Source organism: Ambystoma mexicanum, chromosome 9, assembly GCF_040938575.1.
Source record: "Ambystoma mexicanum isolate Mex_15411 chromosome 9, UKY_AmexF1_1, whole genome shotgun sequence".
Lineage (NCBI taxonomy): Eukaryota > Metazoa > Chordata > Amphibia > Caudata > Ambystomatidae > Ambystoma > Ambystoma mexicanum.
In genome coordinates, this window is record NC_090931.1 from 263,258,360 (window position 1) to 263,283,009 (window position 24,650).

At 46.4% G+C, this 24,650-nt stretch overlaps 1 protein-coding gene across 3 annotated transcripts in view; it reads left to right on the forward strand.

Annotated features, from left to right (window-relative positions):
• LOC138487944 (calcium/calmodulin-dependent protein kinase kinase 1-like) overlaps window positions 1–24,650 on the forward strand; it is a 1,547,719-nt gene that overhangs the window by 569,943 nt on the left and 953,126 nt on the right. For all 3 annotated transcript variants that reach the window (XM_069614593.1, XM_069614594.1, XM_069614595.1), the window contains one exon: window positions 14,189–14,236. In XM_069614593.1, coding sequence (XP_069470694.1) covers window positions 14,189–14,236 — 48 coding nt within the window. The remainder of the gene's footprint in view (window positions 1–14,188; window positions 14,237–24,650) is intronic.

Sequence of the window (24,650 nt, forward strand, 5' to 3'; positions counted from 1 at the left end):
TGAATTTTGTTTTGAGCTGACAATTTCAGAGTTCTTTCTCTGCCTCTTGGATCAATGGCCACGTGTGCAACATCAAAGAAAGTTAGCAACTGGGAATTGTTATTATGATGATACTTTAAAATGTTTCGCCATAGGATAGGATGGATTGGAAGTCTTAATGGCTCTCAGATGTTGAAGGGTCCTAATCTTAAGCTTACATGTGGTGCTACCCACGTACCATTTGTTGCAAATGCAGGTATCACATCTAAAAAGCTGTCTGATGGTACATGGAAAAGCAGTAACAGTATGTTGAAATGATTTCTGAGAAATAGCGTGAGCACAAACTTTACATTTATAGCATTTAGCAAAACCAACATGACGTATGGACAACCATTTACTCTGTGTAGATGTTTTGGAATTTGGCTGAAGGAAGCTGGACATCAATTTGTCCCTCAATGAGGGTGTTCATCTAAATGTGAGAGTAGGCCTAAATTAAAGCAATGATGATAAGTCCTTATCCATCCTTAGAACATGCCAATGTCTCTGTATGATCTTTCTAACATTCTGGGATGAGGTACCATAGGTGACAATAAGCCTTGGATCATCATTACTAGTTTCTTTCACAGGAGTAATTTTTGTATTGAGCAAATTATCTCTTTTCAATTCTCCAGCTTTCACATAAGCATTCTCAATCACACCTTTCAAGTAACCATGAGATCAAAAGTACGAGGATGCTTGTGAGCAGCATTTGTCAAACTGAATGATAGCCGAACAATTCCTCCAGTATCTCACAAATTCCCCATATAGAATACTTATTTTACAGCTGACTGGGTGGCTACTGTTGGCATGCAAAGGGAGACTCGAGCTGGTGGGCTTTTTGTATACAGAAGTGTGTAAACCATCAACATCAACAGTGAAACCACGTCTAGGTACACTATTTCAGAGGTACTATGACTCTCAGTAAAAGCCAAATTAAACTGTTAAGATTGATCCTTTTCACAAATTTGGCCCATTCAGACTTGGTCCCCTTCCATATAACAATAATATCATCAATATAATGCCAGCAGGCCACAATCTTGTTAGGGAAATGCTCAGATATAATCTCAGACAAAATAGTAGCCTCCCACCAACCCATGGTGCAGTTGGCATACAAGGGGGCAAACATACTCCCCATGGCTATCTCTTGTACTTGTTGAAAAAATGCAATTCTCAAACAAAAACACATTATTGGTAAGGCAGAATGTTAACATCTCCAAAATTATAGTGTTGTGAGACAAATAATTAAGAGAGCGTGCATCCAAAAAATGCTTACATTCATTAACCCCAACTGAATTATCTATAGAAGTGTAAAGCGACACCACATCCAAAGTGGCCAAAATCAAACCCTCTTCTATTGGATCTTATTGATGTGATGCAGAAAATCTTTGGTATCCCACAAAAAACAAAGGTAACATCAGGACAAGGCGATCATCCTTGCTTAGGATGGGTTTTTGCGGGGCTGCTTGGTCTGTCTTTGGCCTCTGGTTTCAGTGCTGGATTGATGGGAGATGTAGCGAAACTAAGTTAGAGCAGAACGTGAGGTGGTTTATCGCCTAGTTGAATGTCTTCATTGGTTTCTGGTTGTGCGTTCCTCTGTTGTTGGTTTTTATTTGTCAGGTTTATACATTGTGGCTCAATTGAAGGGGGCTTCTTTGCCGCTGCTGAGGGGTTTGAGGTGGGTTTTATCAATAAAGTGGGACAGATTTTCCAACAAAGAACCTGATAAAGTAACAATGGGTATCCCAGGTAGCAGAATTAGAGATTTATAAACTTTGGTCAACAAATAAATAGTGAGAATGGTGAAAAAATGAGGGGTCAGGAATTTCACCAGATCTTCATCAAGAATACCAAGCTCACACCATTTAGAAGCCAATGCCACCAAGCTGTTATGAATCTTAGCAAAGGGATAAGTTGGCAGTAGAAAATAACATGAGCGATCATGTAATTGTCTGAAAGCTTCCGCCACATAGTTCCTGCAATCTTGCAACACAATATTAGAGAACTAATCCGAGGGATTAATGATGATCTCAGTCATGATTTGTAACTCCTGTAAAGACTCAGATTGGGACCGAGAAAGATTACGGCTGTGTGAAGAAATAGATTGCAATCACAATTTCCTCAAATCAGCTATTCAAAGATCATGGAACACCATCATGTAGCCCCCGATGGACATGGGGGTGGGAGGTTGAATTTAGATTTGCATTTCAGGTATGAGCTGCCAGACCAACCAGGATTAATATCAAACTCTTCAAGATTGATGTTGACAGGAGTGAGAGGAATTTCAGCCAAGATTGCCAAGTCAGTTAGTGATTCAATGTCAGAAATGAGTAATTCTGTTCTGCCTAGACGAGGTATAATTATAATTGTTCTTTTATAACATGCTTTATACCAGAGACCAGTTTCTAAGCGCAAGCCAGGGATTCAAACATGTGTTGCTATGCATTGTCTTGCTTCCAGGAGAAACGAGTTGCCCCTGAGATATCCTCCCGGCCTCCTGGACACCCTTGCTCGGTTAGTGGCAAAACATTTTTAGCTTAATTTTACAGACAAACTGATCAAAATCAAGGCAGGTTTAAATGTGATCAAAAGACACACTAGGACAGAAATTGAGACCCAATTTTAGAAGATCAGTCTGTGATTGTGTAAGTTCATGTGACGAGAGATGAATCACTTGCATATTGGCAGAGGTTATGACTTCTTGCCTCACCCCCCCAATGCGAGTTAGTCTGCTCTGCAGGTCTCTGCTTAGCTTGTTGCCCGCGTTGGCCTCAACGGGTCTTCTTCCAACTGGCAAATTGCATCCTCAACCTCTAATGTGGCTCCTGCCTTGTTTTTGCAATTTTCCATTTTGAAACCAGAGCCGCTTCTCTTCTAAAAAATTCAAACTAGTAATGGGTTTATAATTTTGAGAATTTGATAGGTCCGACTCGGAGGATATAGAAGCCACACCATTGGATTCACCTGCCTCTACGTGGGGCTTTGGTGCATTGCGAAGAACATCAAAGCACTTGGCAAACGTCCCAGTTTCATAATCAGTTTCGTCTCTAATATATTTTCTGTGTTTCCGGTGCTTGATATTTTCTTCATATGCAATCAGATTGGCATCAATCTTAGATTTCAATTTATTACCTTCTTCAGTGGATGGTATTTCCTTCAACTGGTTTTCTGCCGCTTCGATTGATTTCAAAGCTGTATTGCGATCTGACTTTGCATATGTAACCACTATAGTCAGAAAAGGTGCAGAACATTCACTGCTGGCTTGCCCCCATTCTTCCGGCATGGCAGGATCTTAATCCCCAAATGAAGGAGTAGTCATTATGCACAAGCGTCTCTATACACGCTTAATATCAAGGTAGTTCTGGAGCGTATGTTTCCCCCACCACTTGGAGATCACTCTCTTTTGATGTTTCTCTATTTCTCGCAATAATGCCAATTCCTTACTCATAACTCTGTCTCTCTGCTTATTCGAAGTGGTGGCATGTCCACCAGATAGTTTGCTGCTCATCGAAGAGACTGTGAGACTTTTACAGACAAGCTGCTTCCCGAGTCCCCTGCATGATGCGTGAGTTTAAAATAATACTCAAAGCAATTTATATATATATATGTCAGTGATATAAATCACATGATTTATTTGAGCAGCAAGCCTCTGGGAGGCTGACAAACGGTATTATTGTATACATTATTCATCTCCATATAAGTACAATATTTATATCACTTGGTTTTCCCTAAAACCATCAGCAAGGATTGGCATCAGAGAAAAATATTCTATTATGCATTTCACTTGGCTTTCTCCAATGTCATTGACAAGTGTTGGCATCAGAGAAAAACAAACATTGAAATCATATATAATTTTTTTATTCTCAGACCCTACTCCAAATGTAATGGATGGTTAATTACCACTTTGGGCACGTATGTAAAATACAGGGTGTCATTTTGGACTATTTTGTCTACAGGTTTGGGGTTTAGAATAGACGCTTTCATTTTTGGAGAGCACAAAATCTAGGTTAATTTTAAGTGGCATACAAGCGAGAAAATATAGCTTCGAGAATCGATAGGAGTCAACACTTCCTACCTGGCATTAGGAGTCTACTTAATGCAGAGTACTTTTTTTATGCATGATGTTCTATGGAAAAATGACATTGCACATTAAACTTCACATTATTTTCTGGGGAATAAAGTGGAAAAAATGACCTCCTTCCAACTTCACATTGTGTATATAGCTTCACTCAAAATGTCTTAGTTTCTGTACACTATGCCTTACAGGTCAAGAAGTTAAATACATTCTTGCAAATCTGTGAATAGGTTGTACACCATTTCCCAGATCTAGATTTATCATGCCCCTGCGAAAACTCAGCCATGAATGTATTGGGCTACTGTCAGAGAATTTTATATATGCATTTCAAACCCAACATTCTATGGCATTCTAGTGAAATACACTTCCACAATGTTCCCCTTACAGACCAGTCCCCATTCATATCAGGGAATTTGACCAGTTATTGGGACATATATCTAAAATGCACGGGGAGTGTTATACTTGTTTTTGTTTTTTCTTTTAAAGGGCCAGGGCAGATAGGGGCATCAACAGCTCCCGGTAATCTCTGCCAGGTAAGCTATGGTCTCGGTCTGTCCCCTGCTTTCAGAAACACTCTCAGGCAATCTAGTCCTTGTTTGGGCAAAATGTCTGCTGCAGGCTCCATCTGGAACAAGGTTTTTGCAAAGGGGATTTCCAACAATTAAAACCAAGTTAGAATTCCACTCGGCACCCCTCTAGTCAGGCAAGTCCCTTTGTCCTCAGATTCCTTTTAAGAACTCTCTTATTTTCTAAGAGTTTGGGCTTAAATAATGGATAAATTACACCCATGCAGCATCATTTGATGCATCCGTTTCTAATTAAACAAGTCTTCTCATTGATTCTCTTCAGATACTGACACTGCCAATTATCCTCCCCTTTATTTGAATTAGTCCAATGCATTTTAAACATTTGACAATGGTAGGTTTTACTTCCTCCCATTGAAATTCTGATTAGATTTGGACTCGCATCAATATTATCTCCATAATGTATGTTATGAACTTATCCCATTATATAGTTTTGTATATTTGAAACCACAAGACAATTCTGAATTCATAGACATGTTGCATGGTCCAATAACTTGTGATATAAATAGTGATTTAAATATGTACAGTTATTTGTAATTTGTATATCCTATTTGTATTTGTAGTATGGGAAATGCTTCACTGATTTTATATGTCTTTTCTTTTTTTTTAAGTGAAGCATTCCCAAGTTGTGAACGATAAGGTGATTTCATTTTTGTGCAGTCAAATCAAATATAGCAATATTGTTAATCGTTTTTCATTTTTCCATTGCTCTGCAGTGACTGTTTTTATGAGAATTAATCATTAAGTTAAAAGGCCGGAAATCCTGTGCCATGAAATCGACCGGCACAGGTTGCATTTTATTGCTGTGCGACATTCCCAAAAGGTCAAAGCCTGCTGGACCTTAGTCCTTCAAAGCAATGTATTCCCAGAAACGAATCCATGTCTCATGACCTAGGTAGCACCATCACATTTCTCAAAGTGCAAAGGTGGGGGTTTAGGAATGCAAACCAGGCCTATTTCCCTGGATTTATTACATTAAAAAGAATAATAGTTAGATCTAAATACCTCTGGTGTGTTTCCAGGTCACCTTTATGGATATAGTTAGTGATTGATGATGTGTCTTCATGGTACCAGAGAAGTGAACTTTGAACCTCTTTACCTTGCCAACCGAGCTTGACAGAGATACAGGCCATGTTTGTTTGTTTTATTATTTATAGCGTGCGCCAGACCCGAGGGTATCAGGGCGCAGGGAAAGACAGGCAGGGTTCTCAGCTTGGTTACAGTGCTGTGCATATATACATTTAATAGGGCAGTAGTCATAGGTATATACAAAGTACGCGAATAAGGCAAGTAATGTACAGGGAAGTAGTAGGCAGGTGGAAAGAATACAACAATAATAAAAAGGTGGAAATAATATACAACATTAGAGACAGGATAAGAATGTCCAAAGCCAAAGTTAACTATGCACAGTTGGGCTGGTCATGGAGGTCTGTTAGAGGAACAGTGGTTAATGGTTGTTTTCTTTAAACCAATTGATGGTGTTCCGTTGAAAGTGAGGGTACGTTTGGTTTGTTCTTAAGGCAGGCGGTAGGGAGTTCGATAGTTGTGCTGCTTTGACTGGGAAGCTACCTCCCCCCCGCCTCCTGTTTTGGCTTGTTTGAATGTAGGTATTAAGAGGTTTAAGTTGGCCAGTCTTGTCGTGCGGTTAGTTAATTGTCTTGTGAATCTTTCAGTGAGGTAACGCGGGGCAGCATTATTGAGGCATTTATGTGTGAAAGAGGCTGTCTGCAGTTGAATTTTGTCATTTGTTGTGAGCCAGTTGTTCAGTCTCCTTGTCTCGGAGATGTGAACTTATTTAGAGATAACCAGTGTGGCCCTGAGGGCGTTGTTTTGGAGTATCTGGATTTTCTCCAGCATGGGGTCTGGCATGGATTCACATGCTCATGAATATTCCCCGTCATCAGGCCGGGAATCCTCAGTAAAGAAAAAATCAGTATCAGTTTCGTTTCTGATCTGTCTTTCTTAGTAGTAACTAATCACTGATCTCTGGGTCATACTGCCCCCAGCCAATGACTGCCCTCTACCTAAGCCCCTCCCCTGGCAGCCATCCTCAGATTTTTACCGCACGTTCAAGTGTTGGGAGTCCTCGTGTTTTAGCTCTCAAGCTTTTACTGCGTTTTCGCGTTTTTTCAGGAGATTTTTCTAATTTTTTCGGTTAATCGAGCCTCAAGCTCCACCGTTTCTACTTCCGATAACGGGGACCCGTTTCGGAATTCTTCTACGCCCCTCAAGGGTGAAGTTTTCGTCGAGCTACGCTTCTTGGAGGATTCCAGAAGATCTGTGCCCTACCTCAACGGACATGGCCCAGGACAAGGGAAGCTTGACGCCCGGATCCAAGCTGTTTTGGAGCTGCCCAGGATGCGTATTGCAAATGTTTTCAAGGAGGATGAGCATTCGAGATGTCTCTACTGCCTTCATGAGGACAAGACGCACGTGGAGAAGGACTCTGCGTTCTGAAAGAACCTGTCCGAACGGACCAAGCAAGATCGTCGTTCCCGCCTCGCCGCCTGGCTGGAGAAGGGCACAGCAGGTGAGAAGGCGAAGAAAAAGTCTGAGCGGTCTTCTAAGTCCTGTGAGGGCGCCCCGGCGATGGGGGCCCAACAGAAGACCAAGCACCGCGGGCACCGGGAGCACCGAAAGGTCAGGCTCCTCGGCTGCCAGGCAGGGCGCGACTTCCCCGGCACGATCAACCATGAGCCAGCGCTCTGGTTCGGGGAAGAGGAAGTCTGAGAACCCGGGTAAGCTTCTGGAGAGGCCCCTGTCAATCTCGAAGGGAGCCGAGGGGGAGCGAGGCGATGACCCTCCCCCCAAAGCGAAGGCCCAGGATGCACCTAAGGTGGTGAGGGCCTTAATCCACCCGGCAAAGGCCTCTATCGAGGTTGTCACAGCGGCCCTGGCAAAGCCGGCAGAGGCTACGCCAGTGGAGGCGGCCTCGGGGCCCAGAGTTTCCCTGCCGCCGCGGAGGGAATCCTCTTTCCAGACCATTGTTAAGACCCCCGTGAAGACCCCGGCGGAAAAAGAGGGGGGAGGGGACCGGTGGCCATTACGGACGCGGATTCAGCCTCCGAGGAGGATCCGGTGGAAACCGTGAAAGGCCTCAATGAGAGGTTCATAGGCCTCAACGAGAGGTTTGAGAAGGTTCGATCCCAGGGGAAGGTTCCCGCTGATGTGATCGAAGATAGCGATGATGGCGACGACGAGGGCCCAGTGGAGCAGCCATCCCGTCCGTCGCAGCCATTACCCGAGCCCCAGGATAGCTCGGCGGCCATTTTGTTGGCGATCCAATCCTTATGTACTGAGATAAGGACGAGGTTACCACGGACCCCGATGGAGGATCTAGAACCAGGCCCGTCGGGAAGCCCTCCGAACAAGCGGAGGAGAGTCCACCCCGCTCCGCCCTTCGTACCCGCGAGGCCTGTGGACCCCTCATCCCCCTCGCCGGACCCTTGGGAGGATACGGTGACGGATACAGCGACGGGGACGGACGACGACGGCGGCGATGATACAACGGACATCCCGTCATCACCCCCCCTCGGGCCTCTCCGCCCGACGAAATTGTCTCTTTTCATGCCACGATAGCCAGGGCATCCAAGCTCTTCCAGCTCTGCCCTGAGGAACAGAAAAAGGAAGGTTTTCTTTACCAACAACGAGAGGCCAAGAGAAAGACGGTCCTCGCGGTGCCGTTGCTCGATGACATCTGGGACGAGGTGCTGGCTATCCTCAAGAACCCTTCCACGACACCCGCCAAGAGGGACAGGTACGAGAAGAAGTACCGGGTCCCCAATGCTGCCCCCTTGTGCCTCAGGGCCCAGCCCACGCCGGACTCTGTCGTCTCGGCAGCGGCCATGAAGAAAGCAGCGGGTGCAGCGGCTTCAACTTCCACTTCCCCGCCGGACAGCGAGGGCAAGAAGTTGGACTCCATGGGACAATGAGTCATCTCGTCGGCGGCGATTGTGGCCCGTTACGACAGGGAGCTTTGGTTCAAGATAGCTCCTCTGCTAGACTTCCTACCGGATGACAAGAGGGTGGAGGCCCTACAGATTCTGCAGGAAGGAGAGGTGGCGTCGGATCACGCCATAACGGTGGCAATGGACATTGCCGATACCGGATTTCGTCAACTGGGCAAGGGGGTTTGCCTCCAATGACGAGGATGGCTCAAGGCGATGGACTTTCGCCAGGACGTCCAGACCAGAGTGTTGGACATGCCGTTCGACGGCAACAACCTGTTTGGAAAGACGGTGGATGAGTCCCTCCAGGCCATCAAGAAAGACACGGAAACAGCCCGAGCCCTAGGAGTCCTTCAGCAACGGCGGCCCTTTCGGAGCTCTGGAGGCAGACAGGGAGCCTCCAAGGGATCCAGCGGCGGCTCTTCTACTTACCGCCAGGCAGCCCGCTCCTCGTCCCAGGAGGCCTACAGAGGCTGCGGCAAGCAAGGAGGGTCTCGCCGCCGTCGGCAAAGAGGCCAAGGCGGCAAGGCCTCTTCCAAGCAGGACTGAACCGGCCGTAGCGTTGGGCCCCCACCGAAGCACCCCGGTGGGAGGCCGGCTGACGAAGTTCGTCAGCGTGTGGGAATCCATCTCCACCGACCGTTGGGTGCTGGACACCCTGGCCTGCGGACACTCGCTGGAATTTCAAAAGAAGTGTCCTCGCATTCCTCCCGTGGCCAGGAAGGAGAATCACATCCCTCAACTGCTGTTGAAGGTAAGGGCGATGCTCAAGAAGGGTGCCATCGAGCTCGTCCCCAGGAGGCTCCGGGGCTCCAGAGTATACTCAAGATACTTCCTCGTCAGAAAGAAGACAGGTGGTTGGCGCCCCATCCTGGACCTGCATCGGTTGAACAGGTACATCAAGGCACAGAAATTCAGGATGGTCACCCTCCAGCACGTGCTAGGACAGCTGGAGGAGGGTGATTTCCTATTGTCACTGGACCTGGAGGATGCTTACTTCCACATCCCCAATCTAAAAGGACACGGAAAGTTCCTCAGATTCGTAGTCCAGGGGTGTCACTACCAATTCAGAGCCCTGCCATTCGGATTAAAGTCGGCACCCACGGTGTTCACCAAGTGCCTCGCACTTGTGGTGGCGTGGCTGCGCCTGCAAGGGATCCACGTCTACCCCTACCTGGACGACTGGCTAATCCGTGCAAGGTCAAGAGAACTCGCCGTCGAACACACAGCGAGGACCGTCCACCTGCTCACGGAGCTGGGATTAGCCATCAACTACCCCAAATCCCATCTGGTCCCGTCGCAGGTGGCACTGTTTCTGGGAGCGAAGCTCGATACAGTGAAGCGACTGGCATCTCTGTTGGAAGAAAGGACGAAGGCCATTTTGGGCAAGGTGCAGCGCCTGTTAGCCACGGATGTGGCCAGAGTGAGGTCCATCAAGTCCCTCCTTGGGATGATGTCCTCATGCATCTACCTTGTGCCCCTTTGCAGACTTCGGATGCGTCCGCTACAAGAGTTCCTCGACACCCGCTGGATTCAAGCGGCGGGCAGCTTCGAAGACAGGATCCCGTTCGACGAGGAGTTCCGTCGGGCGATTCTATGGTGGGGTGCCCGTGCGCACCTCGCGGCAGGCATGGACTTTCAGGCCCCGGCGTATCAGACGGTAACGACGGACGCCTCCCTGGAGGGATGGGGGGCCCACACCAGAGATCTCCACGGAGATCTCCACGCAAGAGGCCTCTGGCTCCCATCTTGGAGCTACGAGCCGTGTTCTGGGCACTAAAATCGTTCCTTCGCCCCTCAAGGACAAAGTTGTGAGGATCTTTCCCGACAACACCACCACGATGTTCTACATCCGGAAGGAGGGAGGCACCAGATCCCCAGCCCTATCCAAGGAGGCCCAGGATCTGTGGCACTGGGTTGTCGCCCAGGGGATGTTTCTGGTTCCCTTCCACCTGGCAGAATAAAAAACACCATCGCCGACTCACTCAGCAGGGAGCTGCGCTCGTGCCACGAGTGGGAACTACGCCAGGACCAGGTGGATCGGCTCTTTCAACGGTGGGGCCAACCCAGATCGACCTGTTCGCGACGGCGATGAACTCCAAGTGCCAGAGGTTCATCAGCAGGTTCGCACAACCGAGGAGCATGGGCGATGCTTTCTCAGTCCCTTGGGACGGCCTGTTCCTGTACGCGTTCCCTCCGTTGCCGTTGCTGCTCCGTCTCATCAACCAGCTCAAGAGGTCCAGGTGCAGGATGATCCTCGTCGCACCGGCGTGGCCGAGACAGATCTGGTTCCCGGTACCTTCTGGACTTGTCAGAGTCCCCACCTATCAAGCTGGTGACAGACGTGGATCTTCTCTCCAGAGAAGGAGGCGCCATTCTCCATCACGACCCGGAGTCACTGAACTTGCAGGCTTGGCTCCTGCAGCACTAGAGTTTGGAGGATACGATATCCCGGCTGACTGCAGAGAGGTTCTTGCTAAAGCCAGGACGTCATCAACTCTCAAATGCTATGGACATAAGTGGAAGAGGTTCTCTGTCTGGTGCCGTGCACAGAAGATTAACCCTCTGCGGATTACGGACCCTCAAGTATTGCCGTACCTACTGTCGCTGGCCAAAGCTGGACTGGCTCACGCCTCCATCAAGATACATCTGGCTGCCATTTCCCGATACACCAGAACTACAGGACGGGCGTCCTTGTGGTCTCATCGCCTGGTGAAGGAATTTATGGAGGGACTATTCCGATCGTTCCCGCCGGTGAAGGCCCATGCCCCGGCGTGGGAGCTCAACGTGGTGCTGACCAGGCTCATGGGGGCCCCATTCGAGCCTATGCATTCGGCGCCGTTGAAGTTCCTGTCGTGGAAGACAGCATTTCTTGTGGCCATCACCTCCGCACGACGAGTGGGAGAGATCCAGGCCCTATCTTACAAGCCTCCATACTTGACTTTTCACAACACAAGGGTGGTGCTGAGGACGCACCCATCCTTTATGCCCAAGGTGCCGTCGGACTTCCACCTCAACAAGCCCTTGGTGTTGCCAGTTTTCTTCCTGTCGCCTTCGTCTCCGGCCGAGAGGACTTTGCACTCGCTGCATGTGGCTAGAGCGCTGAAGTTCTACGTGGACTGCACGAAGAGTTTTCGGAAGACATCACAGCTGTTTGTGAACTTTGGACCTGTGAATCAAGGGAAGGCTCTCTCAAAGGCTTCCATTTCCAGATGGCTCTCCGGCTGCATCATGCACTGTCACCGGTTGGCAAACCGACCGCTGCCCGGCCCTCCGAGAGCCCATTCGACCAGAGCGATCGCTGCTACCACGGCGTTCCTGTCTGGCGTGCCCCTGCTGGACATCTGCAGGGCTGCTACGTGGAGGTCGACGCACATCTTCACAAGATTCTACTGCGTCGATCGGGACTACAGGGAGGAGTCCAGGGTCAGACAAGCAGTGCTGCGCAACCTGTTCGCTTACGGTGAGCCTGGTGAGGAGGTAAGAGATGCTTAATGTTGAGTTTATGTAATGCTTAATGTTGAGCCTTGCCACCTCCCGTGGTTGTGCATGTGTGTACTGTTATGTATTCTTGTATTCATGCCAGACCCCATGCTGGAGAAGGAACAAGTTACTTACCTGGAACTGTTGTTCTCCAGCATGGGTCTGGCATGGATTCACATGCGAACCCTCCCTCCTTCCCCTCTGCGGCTCTTCACTTAGTCATACTGCCACTTTACGTGCTACCAAATCTGAGGATGGCTGCCAGGGGAGGGGCTTAGGTAGAGGGCAGTCATTGGCTGGGGGCAGTATGACCCAGAGATCAGTGATTGGTTACTACTAAGAAAGACAGATCAGAAACGAAACTGATACTGATTTTTTTCTTTACCAAGGATTCCCGGCCTGACGACGGGGAATATTCATGAGCATGTGAATCCATGCCAGACCCATGCTGGAGAACAACAGTTACAGGTAAGTAACTTGTTCCTTATTGATTATTTGTTTGTTGGCACCCAGTTATAGGGCATTGCAGTAGTCTAATCGTGCCAGGATCAAGGCTCTGGCCAGTGTGATACAACTAGGAGTTCAGAGGAAGGGTTTAGCAGCTCTGATGAGCTTACATGTGCAGGCCGTGGTAGAGGCCAGGGAGGTGGTCTATTTGGAAAGGGAGAGGGTGGCGTCTAGATAAAGGCCTAGTGTTTTGACTTCTTTGGCAACTTTGATTATATTGCCATCGATGTCAAAACTAAAGTATTTGAGGCTGAGTTTATTTATGTTGGTGGCAGTACCAAGAATGATGAGTTCTGTTTTGTCATCATTTAGGCATAGACCGTGGGTGACCATCTATGCCTGGATGATGAGGTACACGCCATTAACCAAGGCCAAATCCTTGTCCTACTCTTCCGTCAATGGTAAGAGGATCTGAGAATCATCTGCATAGTTAGTGTAGGTGATACCAACACCATCGAGATCATCAAAAAGGGGCTTCGTGATTATGCTGTACATAGTGGGGGAAGCACAGGAGCCCTGAGGTACTCCACAGGTGATGGGAATGTGGTCAGCGTAGGCTGATGGCGAGAAGACGGCATTTTCCTGTCTTTCAAGAAGGATTGTATCCATTTGATGGTGTCCTGAGAGAAATGTGCAGCCGAGTCCAAATGGTTACAGAGGACTTTGTAGTTAACCAAATCGAAGGCAGCCGACCTATCAAGCAGGAGCAATAAGGCGGTTTAGCCGTTGTCTCCGAGGGTATCGATTTGTGCCTTAAGATCGATCAATGCTGTTTCAGTCCCATGTTGTGGTCTGAATCCTGACTGGCGGACTCCCAGTAGATGATGATGTTCAAGATATTTTTGAATTTGGAGGTATGCTACCCTATCCAAGATTTTAAGCAGGACGGGGACAGTGGTGATGGGCCTATAATTGGTAGGTAAGGAGGGGTCTAAGGAAAGGCCATGCCTTTCGAATGCATTTGAAAACATTTCCATTTTAAACAGCCTTCAAAATAGAAAACCTAGCTATATGTTAGTGGTGCATTGTTCTGCTCTTAACTCAGAAGTTGGTAGTGTAAATTAATTCAATATATGTAATGTCCTTTGCATTTTAAAGTATATGGTTGGATTTATATATTTACATTTATATATATATATATGGATGGATTTCTGTATTTATATCAAGGTTTCATCATTTTTGTGTAACATGGTTGTACAAAGGTTAACCTGTTTAAGCTTAATATTGACAGAAAAATACTTTGACATGTTAACATATTAAGGATGTCACCCCATGCACAGTATGTCTTGCTTAGTGAGGATGTAACCCTTTGAGTACAGCTTACTGCACGTACATTCAAACGAGTAGCAAGATGGACCAACTCCATAGGCGTAATTGAGTTCATTTTGTAAATCGGACCTGTTCCTGGATCTCCCACATCTAAAAGTATATGAATCCCTCTAACTCTGGGAGTAGTAAACTGTATCATTGCACATTCTTTCATAATGACGCAAATGCAATCCATGTAACGCACTTATGTAACATACTATTGATGGCGTATAGGAATTCACCTCTGCTTTCTTTTCTCTAATCAATAGGACTGTGTGCAGCTGAACCAGTACAAACTGCAAAGCGAAATTGGAAAGGTATGTCTGCTTTTCCGCAGTTATGTTTATATGAATCCAGACGCACATAAATGCTCCTGCGTGTATTTTTGTATTTTCCAATAATAAGCGACGACTGCCTGGGATTGCATTAAATGGTGATTGGGGGCAGTAATGTACAATTGCTGTTGTGTTGATCATGAGAAAGAGATCTGTGAATGCAAAGCACTTGGGAAAGAACGATTTGTCATGCACGGAGCGAATGAAGGTGTTCTAAAAGCAGCAATATATTGAATAAACTAACTACCATTGCATTTATCTTTGGTAAAGAAAGAAGCACGTAGAGCAGCAGCGGGTGTCATGCAACTCACCGTGCAGCAACGCTGATTAGATTTCCCATGTTTAGATGTTTGGCAGGCAATGCATTTAGCACTGATTCTGTGTTGCTGGGGGTTCGAACCGCGCCTGCTATATAAATAATGCGCTGCAAAACATCCCTTTCAAAAACTGTGCTTCGGTTGTGATAGCTGTGTGCTTTTCCTGAAAAGGCATTGACGGACGTGTAGTAAGCACTTCTAGGCACCTGAGGGCTAGGAGACCCCAAGTGAGTCATCCCTGTGTTGCAAAGCAAGGCGGTGGGGGGAACAGCTAGAACACCCAGCGTGCGGTGATTTCACTCTAATTCCTGTAAATCCCACATAACAGAATGTTATTTGAAAAACAATATGTCTGGGCCTCCAGCCGGCTAGTTGGTGTATTCTTTCAAGATGAGAAATACTATTACCTCTTCTCACCAAGAGCGCCGTAAATCCAGCAATTTCTTTTCAACATTAAATCATGAAACGGTCTGGGCTGCCAGTGTCGAAGGCAACGGGAAATAAGCACTAAGATGTGTTATTGGTGTTAAAGCTGAATAAACTAAAGACACAATAAAACCAAAAAATATTGAGCATTACCAGTAAGCATCAAGGAAGGAAGATAAAGAAAGGGTACCAGTCCAAAAAATAAACGCGTGCCCTTTTCCATCTCAGTTGGGTACACATACCTCTAGGCACATGGGGTGGGTTCCTGAGTAAGGAACCTAACTCTGGTGGCTAGGTCTAAAGAACAGCACAGAAAAGCTACCCTGGGAGAAAGAGTGCTGAGAGGTGCCCAAGGGGCTGGAGTCAGGACTCGGAACACCACGGGGGCTGCATCTCAAGTAAAGTTGCTATCCATGTTACACTATTTTGTTAAGCTTTGCTGTGCTCTGCCAGTTATGTTGTGCTTTGCAGTGCCATGCAATGTGTATTTTGCTGAGTGCATCTCGACAACGTTGGGCCTCGTTGCTCTAACTCTACCTGTGAACTTCTTCTGACCATATGTTATTAGTGCTGAGGGACAGGCCAGGTTTTAAGTGCAAATGGTGTCCCGAAAGACAGTATGGCTCCAGATCGTAATAAAATTACTCTTGTCTATTTCTGGTAGGGAAGTGAGAATGGAGGGCTCAACATCACTTGGATGCCGGGCCAGCCCTAGAATTTGGTCTGCACTACGCGAACACATTCCCAAGTGACGCCTCCCACCCCACCCATACCACCACTTTTTGCCTTTCTCCACCATCTTTCCCACTTCCTCCAGGCACCAGCCATTGTCCTGGACTTTCACTTCTCCATCAGTTACATTATGCGAGTGGCAGTCTTGGACCACTTCAATTGGATATTCACACCATGCGGAGGGAGAGCCAAACAATCAGGAGACTAGTAGTGCGGGCTGAAACTGGCGATCTCAGCCTGCATTCCAAACCGCCTGATGGCTGGTTCGCCGACCCGCCATCTTCCATCTACTCTCCAGTTTTAAAAAGAATTCCTGCCACCCCACTTTCCTGATTGCAGTGGCGAGGGCTGCCGCTGCAGCTGCTGCCGCGCCTTCCGCTTCGGTACGGGGTCCAGCCTTCCCATTCCATGGTGGCCATCTTTGAACAGTCTTTTTGTTCCGTGAATAAAAAATACTTAAACCCTGTCTTAGCCCACAGGACAGGTGCTAAAAGGGTTAAGCACCTATTCCAAGGGCTAAATGGGTGGTAACGTCCTAGCCAGGTCCCTCGTTAAATCCCCTTGCTTCGCTCAGGCCTTTAACCCGGGCCGTTACCACCTGTTACAGCCCTTGGAATCTGTGCTTACCATAATATAATAGAGCAAGTAAAACTATAACAAAATCAAAGCAGGTGGCTGAAGTGGGGGGTAACCAGTGACATGGAGTAATCTGGTAAATGCAATCATTAAGGAATTCCTAAAACAAATAGAGACACGCAGAGGGAGCTGTATGCGATGTGGTCTTACCTCAACTTCTCTGACGTTTTCAAAGTGCATGAGCCCAATCACTAACAACAACGTATCGGTCCACGGGACAGAGCAGGAAAGTATATACAAAGAAGCCGAAAAAGGCAATGTCCCAAGTATGCCCCATAACACACAGGCACATGCTGTACACCTGGGTACAGCCAGGATCAGGAGGTAGTTTGCTCAGTGAGAGCTTCTCAGGATGGATGCAGCATGAATAACAACTTGCTTCAATGGGCTACATTTGTACTCCGAGCATCTTTTTTGCTACTCACATTCAGTTTACTCAGTCAGCTACTGAGTTATCACGCAGCCCAGATCTGACTCTTGAGAACTAGAGCAAGGAGCTTTAAATTTAGTTGTTTGTCTAGTTTACACCCAGGGCCTGGCTGTACCTAATTGTGCATTATGTGCGTGTGTGTTATGGGGAATACTCTGCCCAGTATGTGTCTCCTTGACATGGATTCATCGGGCCTCCAGGCACCCGGCATGTCAAGCACCTGGACTCTCAGTCTGCCCCACTGCCCTTTGCTTTCTTTGCCTAAGCATCGTGCTTTTCGAACGTTCTCCTTAGTCTTTTCCATGACCCAGTTCCCATCACGGGTCTTACTGTTGGGCAGAGGGTCAGGCACTGCACTAATGCTGCGGACTAGCCGTCGACAGTACCTGCCTGCCTTCTTTTTTGGTATTTTTGCTACAACTTTATCCATGTCGGTAGCTTATTCACTGCATTTCCTGAGTGGACAGGACAGCACAGAACACCTGGGATGACCAGCCACTGGTGGTGTTGTTGACTGGTGCCTCCTAATTCTAATTAGAAACCCTGGGGTCCAGTGTTGTTCTTGTCTGGTGCCAGTGTAATGCTAATTGAGTACCCTGGGATCTGATAAGGCTCCGCCAATGCCGTCCCAATGGTGATATGATGATACCACAACCCAACTCCAATCCTTGACTTTCCATCTTGATACAGTAGCTGGGGAGGGAAAGGAAATCTGCTTATACACTCCCAATGTTTTACTGCACGCAGTGATTAGCATTCCCATCACACTCACAAGGCCCACAACACTCTGCAGACCAGCCAGGCGGCCCACATCCAATTTAATCCTTGTCAATCATGCCTATATTTAGCAATTGAAACATAGTGTATGTTTTTCAGCCAGGCTGGGATGTAGCCTTCTGGGGGGGGGGATGTAGCTACCAATGCTGCACATGGGCTGATTGGACTGCTCGGCCACCCACATTTGCCACTGCTTTCCACTCACAAAACCAAATGATCCATTCTCTAATGCTTTCTTTAGCGCTGCCTGCCTACCCCTGTCACTCCTCCGCCCTCCCAATATTGCACTGTCCAACCCACCGCACCGCCCGAGGCACATATCTGGGTCTGTCCTATGACAGGGCATGCTCTGCTTATCTGTGAGGCCTATGATAGTGAACACCTGTGGTGTTAACAGATATGCCTGGAAAAAAGAGTGCATCAAGGTTGCATTTAAATGTGCACTCAGTTTCCACTTCTGAACTATCTGCACACCCCGCCTCTCTCAACCAGCCCAGCAAAAAGCAGCCTTGGATTGAAGTGGGCATCATTTGGGCAATGGGTAATGTATTGGTGTCTTTATATGTGTATGTATATAGGGGTTTATGAATGCTCTTGTGACATGTTTCACTTCCATGCGTACACTATATCCATGCTGTACTGTCCCATGTGCACTCCCGCCACTCCTAGAAATGCCATAGTAATTATCATCCTACCCCATCGCTACAATCGCTTCCGCGGCCAAACTGCATACATTGCTCGCTGCCAAAACTACCAAAATTATACCAGAACATGCTTTTGAAAAATGCCATCCCGTTGTCTTCCAACACTTTACCACTTTATAGCCCCATATTGTACTCCTTGGTAAGCTGAGTTAATATCCCTGTGGGACCCAAACATCACCATGCAGCCATCTGTTAACAGGAGCAGATAACTGCAGCCCAAGTACAAAAAGGGTACAAAAGGCTGGATTATGTAAGTAAATCTCAGCCCAAAAAGACTCCAGCCTCTCACACCGCTAGCCATACCCACGAAGCTCTCGGTAGGCTTCAAGAACTCCCAGGCAGCCTGGCCCAGTGTATTGCTCACAGAGGAACCACAGATCAAAGCCTACCCTCATTTGAGAATGTAATGCTTCCACCCAGCTTTCCTGATTATCGAAATTGGCTGTTTGGAACGAGGGGTATGTACTTTACTTTCCTCTGGACCTTCCCATAGCCCACAAAAGCCACTGTGCTTCCAATGGGTTAGCATGAGGCAAATGGAAAAGCTGATGAGGCCAGGAGAGGCCGCGCCTTGCTTTCTTTCTGCTTTGACTGGCAACAATCCCATGTCTAAGTGATCCTCCTTTTTGCAGGCCAGGGAATTGAAGCAGTGGTTTGACCTCAGAGTATATCTGATTTGCACCACCATACCCTCAGCCAAGGGAAAGAGCCTCACAAATATGTGAGCCTTCCACTTTTATTCACTCGACAAATTATGACTTCTCGACATCCCACTTCCCTAAAGAAAAAAAGCTGATAGTCAAAATGCATTGTTTATGCTAGTCTAGCTACCAAAGAAAAATTGGAAATTAGGAAATGGATCATGGTTTGGGAATTTAAGAGGACACACCTTTTGGGGAGGGGGGGGTAGGTTTGTGGAAGTTACCCCATCCACATAATCCAAAAGGAAAGAGCAAATAAAAAGGAAAACCGCGCAGATGGTGAGGAGGCTAAGAGTGTATCATGGTAGCATAGTTTGTGGGAAATCGGTGAGCAATGCAGAAGGGTAGGAATTAGGCAGAACATTAAAATAAAACATAATAGGGAGAAGGGGAAGGAAATTGCTGAACGGAATGCAAGCAGCTGCAGGTGCATACGAGGCATTTTCGCTTGTTGGGGCATGGTTTCGACCAGCAGATTACAGGGAGTGGGAGATGAGAAAAAAAGGACATACAAGCTATTTCTATCAGCAATATGGCAATTGCAATATCTGCGTAAGAAGCGAATCGCGCCACAGTCAAGTTAATTTAACTTGTGTTGCAGTAATCGCCACGAGACCGGGAATGAGAGAGGCAACTCACTTTATGTTCGCAGGGTCTTTTCACATGAGGTCCAACTGAAGTGCATTATTCAACAATAAACATTTGTTGAAAGAAAATGTAAGCATTCATGCCCTGAAGAAGACGTACCATGGGAGATGTGAAGGTGTTCGTCAAAACTGGTGATTAAAGAGTAGACATGGCCAATAAAATAATAGGCTAGAGGTATTGCTAGTAGGCATTAATGCGGTATGGATATCAAGTATGGTGTGTTAAAGAAAATAAAAAAAATCTGGTCATTTCAGATAATGCAAAGAAATTGTAAAAACATGTTATTCAGTAAAAATGTTTGTGTAGAGCTCCTGCCTCATACATATTTGATCAGTAACGTGTCGATATGGTTATGATGACATTTTTTATTGGTGATTGTACTTGTTTATGTAACATGCGATGATGGTGACTATCGCTAATTGTAAGAATCCGATGAAATTAGCACAAATGTTACGCTGAATGTTTTTACACCAAAGTGGTTGAAGAGATATTAAATGTACAGGTTTATAATTGTGGTAATTTTGTACAATACATGGATGTGTAAACAGAGCCCTTGGCTGACTCAGATTTGATAGTATAACAGATTGATTCTGTATCATAAATAAGCCTAGACCTAGCCCATGTGACAAAATGTGTCCATTGTTGTATACATGCCCACGTGTCACACGAGTAATTGGATGTTTCCATAGTTGCCTATTACATGTAACACTGAGGCATGTTCCCAGTGGGCTGAATCTATTATATTATCGACAATCCCAGCAGTTCTCCATTTTGGGCAGTATCCCACTGTACACAATTCATTACACTTTCACTTTACTATTCCAGTATTCCAACATACCAGCATCTTCAGAGATTGCTTCAAGGTAGTATATGTTCCATCTGCCAAATTCCATTATTATCCAAGATTGTTCATCCCTGTAAACACCAGTTTGCGAGTCTCACTTAGCATAACCCAAGAGTAGTCGCAGTTAGACTGCACTATTATTCTCATAATCCAGAGTCTACTCCCAGTTTGACATTCCTATATTTGCAGTAAATCATTTATTGTTATACCGTAGATCGTTATAATCCTGGTTTACACTATCCCTGTATATTCCTCCTAATGAAAATCTCACAATACGAGTTGACAGTTCCAGCTTTGCCATCACAGATTACCCCCTGTTTGACGATCCCAGGATGTTCCCCTTATGGCTAATCCAGTCAGTACACTCCTAATTTGACAACGCCTATGTAATCGTACTTTGCACAATCTCCATTCCTGGTAAAACTCCACTTTTTAAATTAAAAACAGCACTCTTGCCATTCACTTACGCAGAGTAAAGTTGTCAAACTCTTCATCACAACATTTCCTAATTTCGGTCTCAATTCTTATTCACACAGAGATTTATTCCATGGATGGATAGTACTGGTGTATTGTCAATTAATTCTTTATCGGGAATATATTATCCATAAAATGTAGTAGAAAAAATAGGAAAGGTGAATTGTAACACACATTATCAGATAGTCAAGAATAATCTGAAAGATTTAACTAACTTTATAATTGTTAAAATATCATTCACGTGCTTTCATTGTAGCTCTGCAAAAGTGCATTGAGAAAGACTGGATACTAGAATGCACTATTGCACAGTCAATGTTGCAGAATTCTGTAGTTCACAGCATCAAACAGAGATAGGAGAAATGTTATTAACATCTCCAACAACCTTAGTGCATAAGAAGATATACTGTTCAAAAAGGTTTAACCCTCATAAATAAGCACTAAGTACAAATTAGGTACTACTTACATAAAGGCTTTCTCTATTTTTATATTGGGGTTTGCCTTGCTGATCATCCCAGAACAAGGCCTAACACGCTGTTCCTGGCAAACTACTGTGCGAGACAAGAAATCATATGTACAGATGATCCATGCTACCCAAAGGATCCATGAGTGTAATTACTCCTTTTAAATGATGTATGCACATTTACAAGTCAATCAAACAGGATTCATAGCAATTAATTGGCACTACTATGTACTCAAAACCCCATGATGTAAAAACACAAATATGCTGACACGTGTTTCGCGCAAGATTCGTTTTGAAACATGGGGTGTGTTTTGTGACTATAAATTGTCAGAGCAGAGTGCACAAAACGACCCCCTTGTAATGTGTGACAATAAATTAATAGAGCATAGTACACAACATTGTCTCCTCTTGTGAATTATGACATTAAATGATCAGAGCATAGTACACAGAATTGTCTCCTCTTGTGATATGTGACAATACATTTTCAGATAAGATTTCACAAAAATACCTCCTCTTGTGATTTGTGACAATAAATTATGGAAGCATAGTACACCACACTGGCTCCCCTTGTGATTTCTGACAATACTTCATCTGAGCATAGCACACACAATTGTCTTTTCTTGTGATTTGTAGCAATAATTTATCACAGCACATTACACACAATATTTTGCTTCTGTAATTCCAAACTGCTTTATATTCCAATTATTGATATATCGAGGTACTTCCATTAGGAGGAGAAACGTTTGACTTGGTAAGTTTCATTCAAAAATATCTTTCCTTAGCATGTAGTGATCTTGTTCATTTGTCGAACACGCCCTTGTATCGTCATTAGAAGACCATCGGCAGGGGAGATTTAGTAGTTTCTGTGCATTTTCAAAGGGATTTTCTTTGTTTTGGTTTCACTTGTTCATATTGTATCGTATTGTATCATTTGTATAGCGCATTTCACCATTGGTATGGTCCCAACGTGCTGTAGGTTGAATGCCATTGGGGCATCGAAGTCCAGGTGTGGGAAAATAGAGAAGTTCTAGTGTGCGTGTGTGCATAGCGGCCAGTGCAGAGATATGTGGTGGTGAGAGGCAGTCTAGAGGGTTTGGGCGAGAGGGATAGTTAATAAGTGTGCAGCTATATATCAAATGTTTGTCGTGAGCAATAGCTACATTCTTATGGCAGAGGCGGTGCGCAAAGTGCTTTTGAGTGGTGTATGATGACAGATGCCTGCAGGTCTGTGGCTGTGCCTTCGGCTCGTGTTCCATAAGCATGGAGTGCAAACAGGTTTAAAAAGCATTGGCTGTAGCGTAATGAGTACCTGAGTGCTCTGGCTACATTTAGCGTTCTCCAGGAATCTTAGCACTAGCTACATTCTTCCCTTCCATAGAAATCATTTACGTGGTGGATTGTATATTCAAGATGCTTAAGCACTGGCTAAGATCTACACTGTTCTAATGTGTGATAAAGGTATAATCCTGTGATACAAGGCCAACCTCCATGATCTCTCCAGGTGCAGTACAGGGTCTTACCTTCACAGTTGTACTGTGTGCAGTTCAGTCTATCACAGTTCTTCTAAGTGTGTATAGGCAAGCTAGCCTATCTTGAATATGCAGGATAGGGTGCCTTGTCATAGGACGGAGGACCACTGAATCTTAGCCTTGCTAAGTTTGATATATTGGATAATCCTCCACTATTCTGCAGTAGCCCTCATTGCCCACCCCCAAATTATGTCTTAGTGCTATAAATTGCCTGCCCCAACACATCTAAGTGCAACACTTTTCTGCCCCCAACAATCCAATAAGTGTGATACATTTTATACCCCAGCAAACCATCCAAGTACGATTTATACTCCCACGTCCTGCCCCCTTTCCTCCATATTGTATGGGCGTCCCTCGATAGGGACAGGCGACAGAACCTTTTCCACCAGAAAAAACCTTCTTTCCCTTTAGCTTTAGAGTCGCGTGGGGGCACAGCCCTGGGAGCATGCGCTCCCCTGACTCCACCCACCGGCGCCACTACTCAGTCCCCTTTTCTGCATCGACTGGAATCGACCGCTTTCACCATCGCTCCTGGGTTTGACTTCGGCCTTGTAATTCCACATGCTCTTCCCCGGATACTGTCTTCTGTCTTCTGTTTATTGGTCTTAATTCAGGTACTCGGTCCTCCTGCGCCACGCTCCTCCCCAGCGTATGTCGATGTCAGCAGGCTTCAGCAGGTGACCAGCCTGCAAAGGGCTCTTCCCTGGGTCGGATCCCCACTCTCTTTGCCTTCGCTGCCTTGGCCCGATCTTGGCTGGGAGGGTTGTACCGCGTGTGACGTGCTCACACCGCACGCTCTGAAGAACAGGTTAGCTCGGTGGAGGGAGCTCTTCGAAAGGTCACCTCCAGAGGACTTGAAGGACTTCATCAGACACAAGTCAAGGCCCAAGGTAGGGCCACTTTTTTCCATCGCACCCCGCAAGGGTGACTCCTTCCCAAGGAGACATCTGAGTAGGAGGGACCGGTCAGGTTCTCGCACCAGCACAGGCACTGAGGCTGCTTCAGCTACCGGCTGCCAGGCCGAGGGGTCGTTAAATCTTTCCAGGGACAGTGCTGAGGGACCACAAGGTTCTTTTACCGGGTGTCCACCCGAGGGGCTATGCCCTTGTACAAGACAGATGTCTGAGGGGGTGCCTACACGCAGCACTACCAGCGACTCAGCTGAGGGCAATGTGCCTACCAGGCCACGTCCTGAGGTGTAGGGTAGGCCTCTAGCTCCACCACCAAGAGTCCTGGAGAAGGCCAAGCCCAGCGAGGCAAGCACCACGATGTTGGCACGTGGCATGCAGCCCGACAATATGGCCGCCAAGCCAGACAAGATGGCCACTCGTCCGATACCGCCCCCTGGTTCGAAGAAGGTGGGAGAATGACCTTCAAGGTGGGACTGGTCTCAACCAGGTACGTTGACCTGGGAGGATAGCTCAGGGGCAACGCAGATGCCTAGCATGGAACAACACAGGTTCGATCCCAAGTTCCATGCTTAGAAACCTCTGGGTATTAAGCACATTATAAATAACCAATTACATGCACTTACACACAGCTTATCCTTTGGCGTCGCAGGGCAGATCTACCCCGCAACCAACAAGGCAGAATATGCACTGGCCCCAGCAGCCGCCCGCCACTCTGTCAATATCACCTCCCACCCCACCAGCCTGCAAGGACAGGTTTTTTGAAAAGTTCCTCACACTCATGAGGTCTCCTCAGATGGGGCCCATCCT